Here is a 20,320-nt window from a genome sequence, read left to right as displayed (position 1 = left end):
TATCTTATCTGGATAATAAGAATATCTATAATTACAATCGTTAATGCTAACAAATTTTGGAAGGGATATTAACCCTCATGCTTCAGGGCTTATGCCAGTCTCTTATCTATTAGGGTATAGGTACATAGCAGCTGGTAGGCTGCTTCACAGCGTGAGTAGACAGATATGGGCTAGCTCTACTCGAACTAAAAATAGCTCTGTGGCTGAAATGGCATGGGCGGTGGCCTCTGCCCCCAGCAGGATTCTTACCCTTTCCTCTGAAGCACCTGGTACTGTACTATAGGAGATAGGATACTGGACTAGATGGACCTGCAATCTGATCCAGTCAACCATTCTTATGTTCCTATGTGCATCATCGGAACTATGAGATGTAGGTTCAGAAGAGTAGGGGGAATTACAAGTCAGGACTGAGGCTTATTGGTAGAACTGTGTGGGAATCCAGTGCTGGAATAGCAGGGGATATTGGGTCGGGGATACAGAAGTGCGCTGGGAGATTTATCCAGGATTATCAGTCACCCACTTTCATTAATACAAAAATATTTTGAAAGGAGAAAATCTGAAAGGGTTCTGAAAAATTGTTCTTCTAATGAGATTTCCATAGAGAAAGTTAGAGTGTTTGCTCAGTTGTCAATTTGGAAACCGTCATCTTTCAGCCAGTTTATTTATTTTTCCCCCCTTTAAATACCAAGCATGATTAGATCATGTTATGAACTTATGATCTGCCAAATTTCATGTTTTCACACATACTGAGTGTGGTGACATTATAAAAGAATCTTAAACTGATAAACCTGTTTGCTTTACATCCGTCTACTGGGGAAAACTCCCTCCACCAATTTTTTGGAGGCTAATGCAGTAACTAGAGCCAATTTTTTCTGCTTGCTTTTTATAGCTGCTTTATCAAAGTTTGGAAGGAGAGGTTTTAAAAGGAAGTGCTGTCTCAGTCTTAACTGTGGATTGCATGAAGGAAGGTGATGCTATAGTACAACATATGAACCAGATGTCCACGAATATGCAGAACTCTATGCCCTGGACTTTAATATTCCCACTGACCTGATTACTCTGTGGCACATGCAGCTCAGTTTGGATGATCGTATTTTCTAGTAGACTGTAGAGCATTTCATTTAGAGGGGAGCAGTTGCAGCTGGTTAACAAATGTTCACTCTCACAAAGTGGTGTAAATAGTAGAAGTTTATTGGCAAGCCCCAAACACTGAGGGCCAGATCCTTAGTTGGTGTAAATCAGCCTAGCATTATTGGCACCAATAGTCCTAAGCAGTTTTAGATCAGCTGACAATGTGACCCTTTGTGTGCTTTACTCACACAAAAATTTCACCTAATTGTCAGTGGCAAACTAGATTAGTGCAACTGGGCCTTTGTGCCATGGATGTGAGCTTTCAGATCTTAAATCTGTTTTATTGACTAGGATAGGACTTTTTTCTACTCATGCAAACTCGACACAATTTGATAAGACAGCTGGTGTTTGAAGATGGAAGAATCAAGATTTTAATATTAGGGACTGTGGCAAGTTAAGAATGAGGTGTACTGGTAGAACTGTATGGAGGAACCAGAAATGGAAGAACAGGTGAGGTTGCCAATTAGGACTGACTAATAGCTCGTTCTTCCTATGAGGGAAGCTCCTCCCATAAGAGGACAATTCTTTTCAGTAAGAGGGAAATTATCACACTTCTTGCCTGGGTTATTCACTGTAGTAACCCTGTTGTGTGTGTGGAATTCCAGTTGATGCCAGGGAGAAATTTGCTCAGAGATCCCAATATTGAGGCTATAGTGTGTGCCCTATTATTTGTCATGATTTGTTTTACTATTTGTGTGACTATAGCAGGTAGTTACATTGCAATTTAGCATGCATTATCCACATCAAGGTGCTGATATGGGTCTGGGCCTCTAGGTGTTACTGTAATAAATAAATACATAAATAAAATGATGGCACTAACTAATTGTCTCAGAGGAAAGATGTCTGTTTTATTCTGTTCAAAAAACAAATTAGAAAAGTTGCATGGGAAATCTATCTGGAGACTCCCATAACACAGGAATTACAATAATGGATCAAACCAACCAATCTGGTCCTGCATCCTGTGGCCAGCATCAGATGCTTCATATAAAGATACAAGAAAACCCATACTGGGCAGTTAAGGAAAAACTGCCCCACCTGGGAAATTTGTTTCTAACCATTGCCACTTAATGCATGGAAGATTGTGAGAATTCTCGTGCATTAGCACAAAATACAGCAATGACTACAAAATGTAATTTACATTATTATTTCTAGTGTCACAGGCCCAGATACTCAGCTGGTGCAAATTGGCATAGCCCCATTGACTTCAGTTGACGTCAATTTACATCAGCTGCAAATCATAATTTTTATGGGCCTGATCTAAAACCCTTTGAAGCCGCTGATAGTCTTTCCACTGAGTCCAATGCGCTTTAGATCAGGCTGTACTGGACTAAAAAAATCAATAAAAACTGAAATAGAAGCATGTATCAGCAACTAACAAATTTTGGAGCTGTGATACAGAAGACATACAGGTAGTATGAAGTTGTGTACAGCTACAAATACCACTAGAGAAAATGATAACAAATAGTGAATGAACTGGTAGGAAAGACTGAAAATGCTCCATTGGATCCAAGGATGGTTTCTTGGGGATCCTTCCTGAGAATGATTTTACTAGTCACAGACAGACTCTTTTCTTGGTCAATGTTGTATGTCACAATGCAGTGGAAATCAGGGAAGATCCCAGTGGTACATTGTAGGGAGCCAGGGTGGCTTCCCCCCGAACCAGAGGGTAAAGAGCCACCCTCTCAGCCTCAGTGGGCGGGGCCAGACCAAGCTTACACCAATCCCCGGAAGGGGAGGATGGAACGGGAAGTACAAAGGGCGGGGCCCTTTGCCCAGTGGGAGCAGCACCAGGGAGGGAGACAGACACAGGCCGCTGGCTGTTCCCTCCAGACCCTGCTGCCGACCCCGGGGAGGCCCTGGGCCAGGAGGAACCTGACCTGGAGGAAGGACTGAGCTGACCAGGGCTGCCAGCCGCCGAGTACCCGGAGGACCTGGAGGGGCCAGGCTGTAACCCGGGCCAGCGTGAGCCCGACACAGAGGGGAAGTAGCCCAGGGGCAGAACTGCACAGCGTGGTGGGTGTATTTGGGTCAGGGCCCTGGGCTGGAACGCAGTGGAGTCGGGTGGGCCTGCGTTCCCCTACCCCGGCCAACCCACCTGGGATAGCAGAATCCAGAACGCCGCAGACTCGTGCCCGCGCTCCCCTGCCTGAGGGGCGCGCTGCAGACTCGGGCTGGCACACCTTCTCCGCTAATTCCCCTGTGACCGAAAGGTGTGACTAAGGCCGGCCAGTGGGACAGTAGCTCTCCATCGCCCCCTAGAGGCTTGGTGAACCGATTGAAACTTGTCACATACATGAATAGATTTCAGAAGTTTCACATGGTGCCACCACCTAGAAACTGGTTTAAAGATGGAGAAATAACTAGAAGACATTGGAAAAAAAAAAAGTGGGAACCTAGGCAAGATCATACTCCTTCTACTTGTAAAGTTGAAGTCTGGCTAGTTTCCCGATGAAACTGGGATCTCGGATGCTCTTTGTATGCTTATTTCTGCACAGATATGTTGAAAATAATACAAATCAATAACCTCTCTGTCAAGTTGCACACCACTGACTAGCTCAGGGAGCTGCACATCAGTGACAAAGTCTTTCACTTTGTTTCACATGGTTTTTCAAACCTTTAAAAGGAAGTTGCAGTGATGCGTTCTGATCCTTCAGACAGCTACATAAATATTTACTAAAAAAGAAGATATACATATATCTATTAACAGTGAATGTTCACAGCTGTCTCGTTTAGAAATTCCTTCCACTCTCCACAGCAGCAAGGGATGTTGGTGCCATTTTACTGCTATTTCCCAACTGGAAGTCCAGTTGGATGGAATATCTTTTTTTTTTTTTTTTTACTCTGTGTGTACAGTGCCCTCCCATATGGGGGCCTGATCCCTGATTGCTGTCACTGGGTGCTACTGCAATAAATAACAATAATGATTATCATTATCATTTGAGACTGAAGGAATGTAGTTCAGCCCATGAAAACATGTAACAAGCGGGAAACTTTCAATCGGACCGCAAGATGAGTTCCGTTATTTGTCTGAATTTTAGTTAGGTGCTAAGGCCCTATGTTTTCAAAGACTAACTCGCATGCATATCTGTAAGAACTCAGTGGGACTATTCACATGCTGAAAATAAGCACATGCTTAAGTCTTTGCTGGATCAGAGCCTAAAATATCAGTGATAAGTATAGTATAACTACGTAGATGACGTGGGTGAAATTTGAATCATGACAGTGAGGCGACCGGGACAAATTTGATTGAGTGGTGTTGCAACCTGCTATACTGGGTCACAACACTACTCATGACAGAGGGGTGGCTGGGACAAATCTGTTGCCCTACGCAGTTGCCCAGGAATCTGTTGCCCTAGGCAGCTGCTTAGTTCGCCTTTGTCTGCTCAACTCTTGGTGCTGTCAGTGGATGGCTGATTGATAGTTAGACCTTGGATATTAGTTAGTCTTGTAATTGCCTATCACTTCTCCCAGCTGCTTTTCTCTGCAGGTTGCCATGGTGAAGATCTTCATATACTATATACAAAGGAGGAACACAGAAGGAATCACTAAGAGTAAAATCAAATCAAGGCATGAAATAACATTGAAAGAAACATATGGCTTGATAGATTCCATTAAGCATTTACATTTGTCTGGCTCTGTTTTGCTGGTCATCTGCCCAGAAATATAATTGCAATCATAAACTTTAAACTGACTCCATTTTCCGAAGAAATATGTTAACAAATAAAGACATTATTATTATTTGTATAAGTTCCATCAGGTTGAAGTAAATAATTAATGCCAATTGTTATGGTCTTCTTTTGGTTACTTCCTTTCTGGCCCATGGGCTCTCCTGGATTGTGAGAAGGAATATTTCAGTTGCTGAGGATAAGCGTCCTGCTCAGAGATGGGAATAGACTGTAGAGCTGAGTCCAGACAAAGCTCTGCAAACAGCTCTCGCCTTTAGCTGTCTCTGGAGGAATGCTGATAAAATTCTACTGCGGTTCATAAATGCTGGATATTGCATTATGGGCACATATAGTAGAACTTGAAGCTCAAAGGGCAAACGGCCTTAGTTTAATACACTGAGTAACTTATAAAACAGTCCTCTGATGTTACAGTAAGGTCTGGGATTTCCTTTAAAGGCTGTCTTTTAAAGGCACATACTTTGTAATCTCTCCACTGAAAGGGTTCCGTTATCCAGCAATAAAATTTTGAGGGGAGGAATAAAACATTAGTGTTAATCTTTCATTGAACTGTTGCTTCTGCTACTCCTAAAACCTCAGGTTTGATTTTCATTTGAATGTAATTTCCACTCTGAGATGTAAATGTACTCAAGCATCTCAACTAGTTCATTTTCTTTCACATTCTTCCTTGAATGGTTTCTTCAGTGTTGACCGGGGCAAGGTGGGCATGATCATGCTGTCATTGAAGCCCATAACAAAACTTAACGGACTTCAAGTTTTGGCTGCAAGTATTCAAGTGCTTCCTTTAGCAGAAAACACTCCCAGAGATTATAATGGGCATCTTGCCTGAGAGAAAACTGCAGAATCAGGACCAAACTCTGCTGAAAGAGATAGGACATTGGTATTGGGGATGAGCAAATCTCAGACTGACATCCTTGGTTTAGGCAAGTGTTCAAATCTTGATCGTCTGAATTGCTATGGATTGCAAGACTGAGGTGGTAGTCACAAAAGAACGGGCCCTCTTGTGGTATTTCAGCACTCCAGGACTGACACAGTACAAGTGATTGCAGAGGTACCTGAAAATGGGAGCAAAGAAAAAGTTCACTAAACACACACAAAAAAAGAAAAAGCTTTGTTTTTTTGGCTCTGCCTGTGAAATGGACTTAGTTTCAGGTTTGATCTGACTTTATTCACTTCATTTCACCCATACCCAACTGTAAGTGTCTAGTGGTTAGACTATAGGATGAAGAATCTGGACTACTGGATTCTCTTCCTGGCTCTGTCACGCACTTACTGTCGTATGTGGAAGATGTTACTTCACTGCTCTATTTCCCCAGCTGTAAAATAGTGATAATCCTAACCCACTTCACAAATTGGGACACACAATGTTTTTTAAAGCACTTTTAGAATTTTGGATGGAGAGCACTATGGAAATGCAAATTATTTTTAAATTATCACTTAATCATTAATTAGTCACTTATTTATTATTATTATTTGTAGTACTAAACCACCTAGATGTCCTCATCATGGACTACTGTGGTAGGTGCTGTATAAACACAGAACAAAATGAATGGGTTATTGAGGGGTAGCTACTCTCTATTTTTGTCATAACACATTGCCTGCCATTTTCACACCACCATGCCTGCACGCTCTGTTTTACAACTCAGTTGCAGAGTGCAATGCAATTTTCAAACCTGTACACTGTATATGCAGCACCAGGACAGATATGAAGTTTATAGCCAAGTACTACAGTGAGATTCCTGAGCAGCACAGCACACAAGGCTCAGAGCTTTCAGCTATTTGCTTTCTGTCAGCAAGAGTTACATAGAGCCTGAAATATTTGGCTGGTGTGATCTGCTAGTTCATCCCCTGCCTCTCAATGGAAACATAGGAAGTGTATTCAAGAGCACTATGTAAGCAGTTTAGAGCCATTGCAGGGCCAAAGGTTCATCTTGCATATGGCCCATGTCAATTCCATTCTTTGGGGATAGAAGAGGGCTGTTCTGGTGATGGATCCACATGGAGGGTCCCTCCTGCAAGGTGCTAAGTACTCTTGAGTAGTGTTGAGCATCCTCTTGGAGTCATTGTGGATAGTTCTCTGAAAACATCCATTCAATGTGCAGTGGCAATCAAAAAAATGAACAGAATGCTGGGAATAATTAAGAAAGGGATAGCTAATAGGACAGAAAATATCATGTTGCCTCTATATAAATCCATGGTATGCCCACATCTTGAATACTGTGTGCAGATGTGGTCGCCCCAGGGCTATCCCTACATACGCAAAGTACACAGCTGCATAGGGCACCAGGAACTTTGGGGCACCAAATTTCCTGGTGCCCTATGCAGCTGCGTGCTGCTCCAGCCCCGGCTCCTTGTCTTCCCATGGCCCCGCCCCTGCTCTGCCCCCACTCCACCCTTTCCCCAAAGCCCCTACCCATGCTCCACCCCAGCTCCGCCCCCACTCCTTTGAGGACTGCAGCAGGCCCAACCCTGCAGTCACCGTCAGCAGGAAGTGCAACGACCTGGTCCCAGCCCGCTCCATGACGCCGGTGAGTGCTGAGAGGCGGTTCCCCCCTGTCCCCTAAGCCTGGGAGCCAGGGGAGCAAAGTGGAGTGGGCTGGGGCTGGGGCCGGGTCACTCTACCTCCCACCACCCTGAGAGTGCGGGGTAGGGCCTGCCCTGCACTCACCGGGTAGCAGGAAGTGGAGTGTCCCTGTCCCAGCCCCAACCCGTTCTGCTCTGTCGCCTTGTGCTGGGGGGCAATTTCCCCCCTGCCCCCTAAGTCTGCTCCTGGGGCCCCACATACACACCCTGCAGGGGGCTGTGTAGGGCACAAAAATGTCTAGGGACAGCCCTGGGTTGCCCCATCTCAAAAAAGATATATTGGAATTGGAAAAGGTTCAGAAAAGGGCAACAAAAATGATTAGGGCTATGGAATGATTTCCATATGAGGAGAGATTAATAAGACTGGGACTTTTCATCTTGGAAAAGAGATGGCTAAGAGGAGATATGATTGAGGTTTATAAAATCATGACTGGTGTAGAGAAAGTAGATAAGGAAGTGTTATTTACTCTTTCTTATAACACAAGAACTAGGGGTTACCAAATGAAATTAATAGGCAGCAGGTTTAAAACAAATAAAAGGAAGTATTTCTTCACATAATGCACAGTCAACCTGTGGAACTCCTTGCCAGAGAATGTTGTGAAGGCCAAGACCATAACAGGGTTCAAAAAAGAACTAGATAAATTCATAAAGGATAGGTCCATCAATGGCTATTAGCCAGGATGCGCAGGGATGGTGACCCTAGCCTCTGTTTGCCAGAAGCTGGGAATGAGCGACAGGGAATGGATCACTTGATGATTACCTGTTCTGTTCATTCCCTCTGAGGCACCAGGCACTGTCCACTGTCGGAAGACAGGATACTGGGTTAGATGGACTCTTGGTCTGACCCAGTAGGGCCTTCTTATGTTCTTATGTTGTGTTCTCACCTCCCACTAAAGTCAGTGGGAGCAGAGGGTTCTCAGCACTTCAGAGAAGTACTCAGCATTTTGCAGGAGGGAGCCTACTGTCAGATCCACTGGCCCTGCTCTGCTCAGGCCCACCTCACCCAGAAAATAGTCCTCCATCCTAGGACACAAGGAGCCCCTGCAGAGTTGCTCTCCACATACTATGCCCCTTAAAATGGAACCACCCCTGGTCTGCTGTGTTCAAGGACTGCCACGGCTCTTACTTGGGCTACAGGAATTGGTTCAAATACAGGAACTCTAGTGGGACCCTCTCAATTTCTTCAATTTGTTATTGGCCCTTGTCCAGTATCTAACTCTACATTTCTCTGTATCCTTTATCTCTGAGTCCTTTAATGCTCTGGAGTCTTCCCTTGCCCTGTAGCCTGAGCAGGTTTCTATTCAGGCCCTTGTGGAACACCTCCGCAGGGAGCTGTAAGCTAACCTGCAGTTTCTCTCTTACAGAGACTGCCTACGTTATATTCTTTTATCAAGTAACATATAAACTAGGGGCATAAGAGAAGCTATTCATGTTTCCACAGACACTAAAGCTGTTTTGTTTTATTTTGGAAGCTGATAAAAACCTCCAGCTTCTATTATTTTCAAGATCCTTCAGCTATTTTGAGTGACTTTTGGCTTTTTCTTACACAGAGAGGAGAATGACTTCTTTACTGACTGGAGTGGCAGAGCTGGCAGTCAGGAATCAGGTCTGGTCAGTGACATGGTCCCTATAAGGCTCATGAACCTGGGACTTTTTAGAGTTTTGCATCTAAAGTATGTCAGATTTCTGATTTCCTACTTCTCTGTTGTGAGAGCAGGTGAAGCTTAGTGTTTTCAACCAGGCTGCTCTTGGAGATTTTGGGTTCAAAGTGAGCAAAGGCGCAACAGATGTTGGAAGTTCAAATCGACGAGGATCGAAACCGAGAAAACATTATTTGCATGCGCTCTTGCAAAGTGAAATCAAAACCTGTGCTGCCAACTCCTTAGATTTTATCGCAAATCTACAGCTGCTCTTCCTCCTGCCAGGGGCTGGGGGCAGATGAGGAGCCACCAGTAAGGGAGGATTCTGTGATAGTACGGAAAATAGTTGGGAGGGGTGGATCATGGAGGCATGTTGTTCATGCCACTGGCTACTGCTCTGAGATTCTTAAAGTTGCCCAACCTACCTAGAGCCTTATGGGGAGATGTAGGTGCGTGGTAGAGCTGGTCAGAAAAGAGAATTTCCATGCAGCAGGAAATTCCAACATTGAATTAGCTTTTGTTCTAAATGGGAACAAAAAGTAGAAATTTTCAGTTTGGAACCATCAAAACACTTCATTTTGATAATGTTGAAACATTAGACTATAACACAAAGCATTATAAATATAAAATATAATCTAATATTAAAATATAATATAAAAGTTGAACCAAATTCAAATGCAACGATAAAGTCAGAATAAATTGTTTTGACTTTCTTCCCTTGAAAATGAAGTTGAAATTGATGTGTTCCCTTGAAATATTTAGATTTCAACAAAACTACATTTTCCAATAGAAAACTATTCTGTCAAAAGAGTTTGTCAACCATCCCTAGGGTAGGTTATTCCAAGCCATTCCTTTTGCACTTTGCATTTTATAGCCATAGTGGAACAAATCTTTAAATAACCTTATTCATTATTTGATTCCTGCATAAAAATGTGTGTTATAGTGGTGGTGTTGTAGCCATCTTGGTCTCAGGATGTTGGAGAGACGAGGTACATGGGTCCAATATCTTTTACTGGACTAGGTTCTGTTGGTGAAAGAGACAAACTTTCAAGCCTACACAGAACTCTTCTTCAGGTTACGTTATGACAGAGGCATCCTTGAGCAGCACATTTCACATGGCGAGGATTCCTAGCCACTGGTGGGGATGGTAGGAATGCTCTCCCCATGCACAGAGCATGCCCAGCCTTTCACTAACGTGCATCATTCCATCAGCACACAACCTCCTGCACAATTAAAGGGACCTTGCACTGAGCACCTCCTACTGGGATACAGGCACCTTCTGCTCATTTACACTAGCTGGTAAGACAGACAAAAAAATTTTTTTTTCCTTTATAATTTCTTCTCTTTGAAGATGAAAAATGCTATCTAAATGTGAGCATTTTTCCCCTTTACTGATCTCCCCCCCCCCACATATAGCCTCCATTAAGTGGGTTGCCTGCTGGAGCCCAGAAAGGGTTAATGCAGCAGTGGAGAGGTTTGGGGTGACGTCGCGCTTCTGGATGCCTGAGAAGTCTCTTGAAGGTAGTTCCCCTCTGGTGATGATGGGAGTGAGCAGAGGTCTGAAATCCGAGATGCCTCGCAGCCTGGACTTGGTGAGGTCCCAGTAAAAGCAGCTCGCTTGCTATCCTTCTCCCTGAGCAGTCACTCCGTGGCATTGGCCTGGACAGCATGGAGCTAGCCCCCTGGACTCACATAGGACTCGCACTCCTCCAGCTCCTTTTCATCTCCTGCTTGCCAAGAGGTACTGTAAGTAAGCGAGTGCATTGTATACATGGCTGAATGCTTCCCTTCCCTTCATTGTGGTCAGGGGGGCTTTGATTTCTTGCTGCTGTCCTGAGAAGTGGAGAGATCTGAAGGGATGTTAATAATAGAAGGGGCTTATTTATTTATTTATTTATTTATTGCTGGCACCAGGGAGAAATATCCAGGATAATTTCCCGAGACATTTAACAGACTTAAAAGGGAAACAACTGGCTGGATTTATTGGCCAATGGCCATCAAGAGAAGGGGCTGCAATCACTTCACCTACTTATTGCTTTATTTTCTTAACACTCCATGCTAAGGAAATAATGATAAAAGGGGCATTTAAGTCTATGATTTGTAAAGTGTAATTTGTTTGTCTTGGCAACAGAGAGACTTTCCTCTCCAGCTCCAACACCAAGAGAAAAAAAAAAAAACAAAAACAAGAGGGAAAGAAGGAAAACAAAAGCCACACATTGTTTCCGACCTGAGCTTTAGTTCTGCCAATATTAGTGTTTCAAAGGGGAAACCTTGTTAAAGCTGAATGATCTTTTTATAGTAAATTCTTATGCCACTTTCTGCTGAACCAGCATACTCAGTTCCCTCTTGATAAGGTTAACAATGAGCATTTCGATAGAAGCACACATTACTATGATTATTCCTAAGAATGTGCATTGTTTACACGTGAATGCGGCTCTAGCTACTTATAAACATTGGCTCCTAATGTCAGCTCTTCATGCTGCTCTGTGAGGAGTGTAACTCGTTAGAAACCAGCAGAGGACTCAGAGATAAGGTGCCTCTAAATCAGTGTTTCTCAATGACCAATCTGTGGACCAGTGCTGGTCCCTGAGAGATCCCTGACATAGTTTAGGAAGGCAGCATGCTGGTCCCTGGTATTAAAAAGCTAGAGAAACAGGGCTCACATTTCAGTTGTGGGAGACCCGTGATATCAGAATTCCCAGTAAGGTAAGTATCTCTTTAAAAAATAATGACGGTAAATATCAAGTAAACACTCCAGTGACCCAGACAATGCAGCCTTCAACAGCTATAAATAACACAGTATTCATGATAATGGCTCAGGATCCTCCCCAGTCTCGGTGGGGAGAGGGGACATAAACAGAGTAGCTTCCCTCTGTCGCAGCTTTATTCTTGTCTCCCAGGTCCTGTGGTAGTAGGCCCTGGGTGGAGGATGGGCACTTTCTATGAAGGTCATTTGCTTCCAAAATGTTAACAAGGGGCTCCTTCCAAAAGGTTCTGACTCAGTGATACAAGTGAACATTGCCTGTGTAAAATACTCTGCCTCCCATTCCATAAAACCCATTAATTCTTTCCATTGCTTTCCCTCCCAAATGTGTTAGCCCTTTGTCTCTAACCCTCAGCCCACAACTTATCATGCTTCACTCTCCTCTCTACCTGATGTGGCTCCCCTACACAGTAGCTGTTCCTTACCCTAGCAGCAGTGATGGCAGGCAGGTCCATCCATCCCACAACCTCTGCTGGTGGCAAAAGAATAATCCCACAGTCTCTAGTTATGGGGTGGTTGTTCTAGTGGGGAGTAAATCCCCTCAGGTGTTGTGCTGGGTGGTCAGTGGTGGATGAGTGCCTTTTTGGAACTGGAGGTGGGCAGGTCTCTCCTGACTGTTGAAGGCCTCAGAGGTGGGAGGAGGATCAGGTCTTTCTCAGGCTGATGATGGTGGTGGAATGGATTTTCCTTGGCTGGTGATTGGAGGAATGGACCTCCAGCTTCCCTGCTGGTACTAATGCTTCAGATGCTGGGAAGGTAGACACCAGCATGGCAAGAGGTGAGCTACAGTGGTTATAGGACTCCCTCTCAATGCAGCAGCACCTTGGCCCTATCTCCTCTCCTGCTCCTCCTCTTTCACTGCTATGGCTGGTGGTAGGGAGGAGTGCAGGGACTATGTAGTGCTTCTCCCACATACACCTAGAGGAATTGGTGGGGGATCCGAGAAGGGAGTTCCCCATACAGCAGGATCACTCAGAAAAGATGCAAAAAGAAAAGGAGTACTTGTGGCACCTTAGAGACTAACAAATTTATTAGAGCATAAGCTTTCGTGAGCTACAGCTCAGAAAAGATGGACCATTTTAAAGAGCAGAGCAGCCTTCACATTTTGGGGCAGGTTCAGCAACAATGGTTTGCCACCTCCCCACGGAAGTAACCAATTTCTGTCCATGATTATAACATCCTGCTGTACAGGGCTTGTGGGGATTTGGGGACAGGAGTGGGGGAAAATTAGGGAGTTGGTTTTGGGAATGAACCTGAAGCATAGCTGATTCATATTTCCTAAAAAGGGTGTGCGTTGATGTTGAGGTCCCCTAGTCTCTTGCTGCAGAAGTGGACCCCAAATGCATTCAAGATATATCCAGATACATAAACTGAGGTGACCTAGTCGCTAAGATTGAGTGCATTTTTAGACTCTTCACAAGGACAAACGGCTAGAGACTTTCATTCTAAATGAAAGCTGGGATTATCTTTTATAGGACCCCAAGAGCCAGATCGGGTAACAAGAGGCTTGCAGGATCCCCTGCCAGTTCATCAGTGCCCTATACATTGTCCATCCACCAAACTCACAAGGACCCCCACCTTAATTCTGTCAGTGTCACTATTATTTTGGGTGCTGTCTCCTATGTGAGATGGAACCTCAACATTCCGAGTTTCCAGGGGCAGCAGCCACCAGGGGAGTCTTGCAATATGGATATATTAGAGGGGAATGAGGTCAGGGGCCATAGAAGCAATATAGAAGCTCGAGTTTAGGGAAAGAATCCCAAATCCGTTTTGTAGGGTGGGGTAAATCCCACATCCCCCTGGGAACAATTCAGCAGAAACTGGGATGGGAGCCTCATGGATTTTCCTGATATCTCTGTAATTGCAAGGAACATTATTTGTAAGCAAACTTGCTGAGGTGCTCAGGGTGATGGACAAGAATTAATAATAAAGACTAGAGACTAGTTCAATCCAAAATCCTTTCTCCAAACACCCACAGATGCTGGGGCTGTTTGGAGATGGATTTGAACTTTGGGGCTTGCCCTTCTCTGTAGAATGGAATGAACCAACACCCTCCACACTTTGGGAAAGTTCAGCTCAGTATCCTAATAAAGATCTGAGCTTTGTGGGCTTGGGCTCTGTGTGCTGGTGGGCTCTCCCTCCAGCTCAGGAAAAGAAACAGTGTCCTGCCCAAGTCGATTTCAGACCCTTGCCTCTCAGCACAGTTCATTGATCAAACACAAAAACTTAGAAGTAACACCAAACAAAGCAATTTCCCTGCCAAGCCTGGCCTGTAGTCCTCAGAGGCCTTTACCCTTTCCTCTCAGTGGTGGAAGGAAGCCACACCTTTCCCTTAAATCCCTTGCTACTCATGTGACAGACAGGTAGCCCTTAACCCTTTCCTGGTTGTTTTACCCAGTCACAGGCCCGTCAAACAAATTCATGATAACAAACTAACTACAACAAGATAATAATACCATCCAATACAAAACTACACAGGGGAAGCTGAGAGGGGGGCAGGGTTGGGGCAGACCGATCCAGAGTGCTATAGAGGCTGAAAGCAGCCTGCTCATTCTGGTGTATGGCTTGTATTTTGGCCTAACTGGTCAAAAACCTGCACTGATAAGGTGGGGTTTGAGGTTTTCAGGGCGAGGGGAGGATGTGGGTTGAAGAGGAGAGTGCTTGAGATGGGTCAGAATCTGAACAAGGTTTGCTGTGATCTGTTCCTGTAGCATAGCATTCTGGCCATTGACCCAACCAGCCTGCCCTGAAGGGGAAGAGGGAATTTGGGTGGGCTCAGTATAAGGCAATGAGGAAGGGAGAAAGTTCTCAATATGGGGCAATGGTGGGTGTGATAAAAATTGCCTTTGAGGAAAAAAGGTGCTGTTGAAATGTGGGGAGCAAGGCACAGAGAGCTGCCGCAGGAGCAAATATGAACCCCCTAGTGCCTGTCGTGGTTGCCTGTAATTAGAGTCCCCAAAATGGCAGTGAAATACTTGCTGGGATGAGGTAGCCTGTAGAACACTGCAGAATTTATTGTACAAGGAGGATTTGTAGGGCTGGTGTTGCCATGTTGGGATTAGAACTGGTACAACATTGGCTTTCTTGTGTAGGAAGACTGTGCTGGAAGTTCTGCTGACCACTCATGTGGTGTCACCTCAGCAATGAAGATCAAGCACCAGAAAACCCTAGAAATATTCTTGTTATGTGCTGTTCCTGCCATCATACCACCTAGATGGCCAGCTTCCAGCCCCCGGCACATAGGAAGCTACTCTCAGACTTTTTCTAACAGCCTCACTTTTGCTAGTCTTTTACTTAGCCTTGTTTTTAGTTACACGGAGATATTTTCAGAGTTGTTTTTTAGGATGGGTCAAGCAAGGCCATTCATATAGAGAGACAAACTTCAAAACCATATTGAAATTCCTGTTTATGACAGGACAAAGACCTTTAAAGACATTTGTTCCCCCACTAACAATCTTTGTTTTCCTTTCTACGGAGGAAAAGCTTATGGGAAGTTTTTGTTGTTGTATTCTTGCTAAGAAGCAAAGTACCTGTGTTTATAAAGGGTATAATTGGTGCTTGATATTGGTATTTAATACACAGTAACAATTCTGCAGCCATCCAGGAACTTCACAGTTGTCACTTTGCTGCACATCTGGGCCACTCAATACCTCATTGCAGTAGGAAAGATAGTACTCAGAGCCTCTTGCATCAAAACAGGCCTCACTTCTTGAACTACAGTAGAGTCTCCATTGCCTGTTATCAATGTAGAGCAGTGGTTCTCAACCCACAGCCTGTGGGCAATTTGCAGCCCCAATCAGCACACAACTGTGGCCCATGTGACATCCTCAGGGACATACAGGTAGTTTATATATTGTGTGGATGAGGCCCATATAACACAGAGAGCTGCATATGCATCCCACAATGGTAAACAGGTTGAGAACCATTGGTGTAGGGCTTATAAAACACAGTTGATCAGACCTGATCAGCAGCAGGCAGTTGTATTTACACTAAATAATTTATTCAATACTTTAAAAAATACAGTACTTAAATGGAACATATTTTTTGTGGGTCATTTACTCCACTTCAAATATACTTCTGCATCTGGAACTAAAAATAGCTTCAGCGCTTTAACAATGATAAAAATATCATTTAATAACACTTATGGCACTTTTTGTCTTTATAAATATTCACTAATTAAGGGGACAATTTTCAGAGTAGCAGCCGTGTTAGTCTGTATTCGCAAAAAGAAAAGGAGTACTTGTGGCACCTTAGAGACTAACAAATTTATTAGAGCATAATAATAATAAATTTGTTAGTCTCTAAGGTGCCACAAGTACTCCTTTTCTTTTTAAGGGGACAATGTGAACCAGGAATCTAAGTAATGCCTAAAAAATAATTAAAAGCAGTGTCAGTGTCAGCACTTGTCCCTGAATTCACCTGCCAGTTTTTGTGGTTTATATACAAGCACTTTCCCTTTGTTTTCCTTCCTTCCCACCCTCGTTACTGTGTGAAATGCAACACAAAGATCAGGGAAAACATACAAACAGGGAAACAATGACTCTGAGTCCTCACAAAGTTACTGTCCGATGCACAAAGTAAGCAAACTGAATAGAACAGGAAAATATTTTCCCCTCTCATCTTTCAACAATCTTAGTTGTTGGCAAGAATTGTAAGTACAAATATTTCAGAGAGGTGTATGATTTTTAAAGTTGACATTATTGCCTTCATCCTTACAACATCTGTAGGAAACTCCATATTACAAGTATCGTTTGTACAATGTGGAAACTGAGGCAAAAAAGAGGGTAGAACAAAGGCCTTCACTTTCATCAGTGATTCGTGATTTTGGTAGCCTCACTTTCTGACTGCCCAACTTGAGATACTTTGAAGGGGCTTGATTTTCAGGTGCTGAGCACCGACTACTACGGCTGCAATCCACTGAGCTGCAGATATGCAGCGCCTTTAAAATCAGGTCCCTAGATATGGGGCACCCAAAATACAAGGCATCCAAAATTAGTGATCTGTGGCTATGTTGACATTGCATTCAGAAGTATGAGTGGAACACACACAAACATACCCAAGCTAGCTTAGATCTAGGGTGCGCATCAGGATCTAGGCACTTGAATACATACCCAGGGTCCCAGGATGCCCTCAGTGACATATCCAAGATCAGTAAGACTTAGATTTAGGGTTGGGGTGAGAATGCTATTGTTCCTGACTCCCAGGCTTGTGCTCAGACCAGCAGACAATGACTGAAATCCTGGGCCTGTTACAGTCAGTGGGAGAGTTTTGCTATTCACTTCTGTAAAACCAGGATTCTATCTTGTTTACAGCTGATGAATTACATAGCTGCTGCGTGTGCTCAGAGCTCTCACAGACTTTAATGTCAGTTCAACCCACATCACCTACAGGATGGGGACCAGAGACTGATTGCAATATTATCAAGAATGAAAGTACAATTGAATTAAAAAATAAAGCAAATCTAAAACCAATGAGCACAGACCTGAAAAGGAAAGAAAATGTATCACCACTTGTTGGGTTTCTGTCAGTGCTATTTTTTTTTAATGAGAAAAACTCATATCAAAGGTACTTGTGGCACCTTAGAGACTAACAATTTTATTTGAGCATAAGCTTTCGTGGGCTAAAACCCACTTCATTGGATGCATGCAGTGGAAAATACAGTAGAAAGATATATATATATATATATATATATATATACACACACAGAGAACATAAAACAATGGGTGTTATAATACACACTATAATGAGAGTGATCAGTTAAGGTGAGCTATTACTAGCAGGAGAGAAAAAAAAACCTTTTGTAGTGATAATCAAGATGGGGCATTTCAAGCAGTTGACAACAACGTGTGAGGAACAGTGGGGGCGGGGCGGGAGATGGGGGGGGAACATGGGGAAATAGTTTTACTTTGTGTAGTGACACATCCACTCCCAGTCTTTATTCAAGCCTAATTTAATGGTGTCCAGTTTGCAAATTAATTCCAATTCAGCAGTCTCTCGTTGGTGTCTGTTTTTGAAGTTTTTTTTTTGTAAAATTGCGACTTTTAGGTCCTGCTGGTAATAGCTCACCTTAACTGATCACTCTCGTTATAGTGTGTATGATAACACCTATTGTTTCATGTTCTCTGTGTATCTATCTATCTATCTATCTTCCTACTGTAATTTCCACTGCATACATCCGATGAAGTAGGTTTTAGCCCACGAAAGCTTATGTTCAAATAAATTTGTTAGTCTCTAAGGAGCCACAAGTACTCCTGTTCTTTTTGTGGATACAGACCAACACAGCTGCTACTCTGAAACCTGTCATTTCAAAGGTATTACACTAGGGAACATTGTTTAATATGAAGCATTTTTAAAAATTGCTCCTTGAAATTCAGACACAAGCTTGCTCCATACAAGAGAACAGTTGTTAATGAGTATCATAGAGTAAGAAGAAAATAAAATAAAAAGGGTCATATTTTTCCTGTCTAACATGAATTGGTTATATAAACATCCAAAGGGATGTAAAGGGAGTATATTTGTTCGAGCTTACTCTTAATTATAAAACACTTAATTTGCACAGCACAATTGACAGAATTATGGACATAGTTACTTAAAGGGAAAACTGTCACATAATTTAGGCTCCAGATTAGTGCAACCCATTATTAAAATAGAAATAACTTGTGATTTGTTTAATATTAATGAAAACAGTTTTTTAAATGGATTGCCATAGTTCCCTGGAGTATTTGCAACATAAATTTTGCAACAATGTGCTAAGGACACTGAATGTAAACAAAAGTGAAGTTGACCAGTCTTTTATCATTGGCAAAAATAAAGGAAGGTCAAAAAATTATAGCATACAAAAAAAGTCAAAAATAGGTTATTTCTGTAGAAGTATTTCATTTTTAATTAATGCTTAATTATTAAGACTGGTAGTGCCCAAACTGTGATTAGTAATATGGATTTTAGTTTTTTTAAAACATGGGATTAAGTTTTTATAAATTCACTATTTTATCTTGACAACTTTGCCTTATGTCCAGTATATTTGAGGATGTTGCTGCCTGAAAAGTGACATCAAGATATTTGCAGAAATGTTTCTTATTAATTATTATTATTTTAACAATTTAGACCTGGATCCACAAATATATTTTGTCTCCTAACCTCCACTGATTTCAATAGGATCTAGGCATTAGCTGTTATCTAGCAAATGTCATCCCTAGATCTCAAAGCATAGACTAGGGAGGAGGGTAAGTATCACTATCTAGATTTTACAGCTGAGGAAAGTGAGCCATGAGAAAGCAGAAGTAGCTTGTAAGATTTGAAAAATCATAGTAATTCAAACTATAATAACAATGTGTTTATACTCTCTTCCTTTCTCTTGGGGACCATCTGACTGTTGAATCCAGCCATGCCCCATAGGATTCTCTCTCTCTTTTTGTGAATTTTGGACAGCATTAATGTATCATTTTTGTATAAAGAATATGGGAAGTGGGGCACTGCCCCCTTTTCTCTCTAGTTACTGGGAGAAAAGTGTGGATGTGTATTTTGAAAACCAGGATTAAATGAACTAACTAGTTAGAGATGAAAAACGGTATATCTCATTCCTAATCCCCCAGTCCCTGACAAACCATGGCTAGTATGGAGCCATTGACCTACCAGGGAAAGTCTCTGTATTCCAGTTTTCCATTCTCTTCTGTCATCCAATCCATGCTAACCTGGATCTGGGTGCAGGGTAACATTTTCAAAAGTGCCTTCGGCTAGGTCTACACTATAATCTTCCACTGGCATGCCTATCTTGGTCAGAGGTGAGATGAGATTTGATCCCTTACCGACACAGTTGTACTGGCAAAAGCCCCTAATATAGATGCAATTATACCTTCAGAAGTATAGTTTGTTCTATTTGATGGGGGATGGGTGTCGAATAAGCTACGCCAGCAAAATCACAGCTCTGTTGGTATAAACTGCAGCCACCCTCAAAGCACTTTGCTGGTATAGTATCCTGGTACTACCGAAAAAAAAAAACTCTTATATGGGAATGGGAATGAGAGTGTTCGTGGGGAATTGTGGTGCTATAACTACACCTATAGCTGTATAACTTTCCCTTGGTCACTTAGGAGCCTAAATCACATTGATTTTCAATGTGATTTAGGTGCTTAATACTTTTTGAAAAGTTTATGTGGAAGTTTTGTATCTCACTCCCAATGCCCTAGAACCATCCAGTTCCCTCGCCCTTCAACCTGGAACTAGTCTGGTTGCCCCTGACTTATGACTGGGTTGCCAGTGAAATGCTGATACTTTTTGGCTCACTCCAACTGTCACTGAAATCAGTGTCAAGACTTGATGAGAGTGGAATCAGGCCCATATCCTATTCTCAGCCCCCAAGAGCAACATGCTCTCCCAGCCCTCAGACTGAGTAAAGCTGGTGATTTAAAGTCTCTCTGCCATCCACCTATCCCTTATTTCAGTAAGACCTTACTGTCTGTGCAAACCCTTTTAAGCTTATTTTTTAAAAATTAAAGAAATACCATGGAACTATTTTGAGG

General features: G+C 42.8%; 1 protein-coding gene across 3 annotated transcripts in view; it reads left to right on the top strand.

Moving 5' to 3' along the window:
• Positions 1-10,520: 10,520 nt before the first annotated feature.
• PAMR1 (peptidase domain containing associated with muscle regeneration 1) overlaps positions 10,521-20,320 on the top strand; it is a 74,469-nt gene continuing 64,669 nt past the window's right edge. The window contains exon 1 of one of the 3 annotated variants that reach the window (XM_038406322.2): positions 10,521-10,778. In XM_038406322.2, the coding sequence (XP_038262250.1) occupies positions 10,706-10,778 (73 nt within the window). In that variant the 5' untranslated portion in view covers positions 10,521-10,705. The remainder of the gene's footprint in view (positions 10,779-20,320) is intronic. The other 2 variants (XM_038406323.2, XM_043515892.1) reach the window with 2 other exon arrangements.

This window comes from Dermochelys coriacea, chromosome 6 (genome assembly GCF_009764565.3).
Source record: "Dermochelys coriacea isolate rDerCor1 chromosome 6, rDerCor1.pri.v4, whole genome shotgun sequence".
NCBI lineage: Eukaryota > Metazoa > Chordata > Testudines > Dermochelyidae > Dermochelys > Dermochelys coriacea.
The sequence above is the reverse complement of the archived record's forward strand: the minus strand, read 5'-3'. Positions and strand labels throughout refer to the sequence as shown.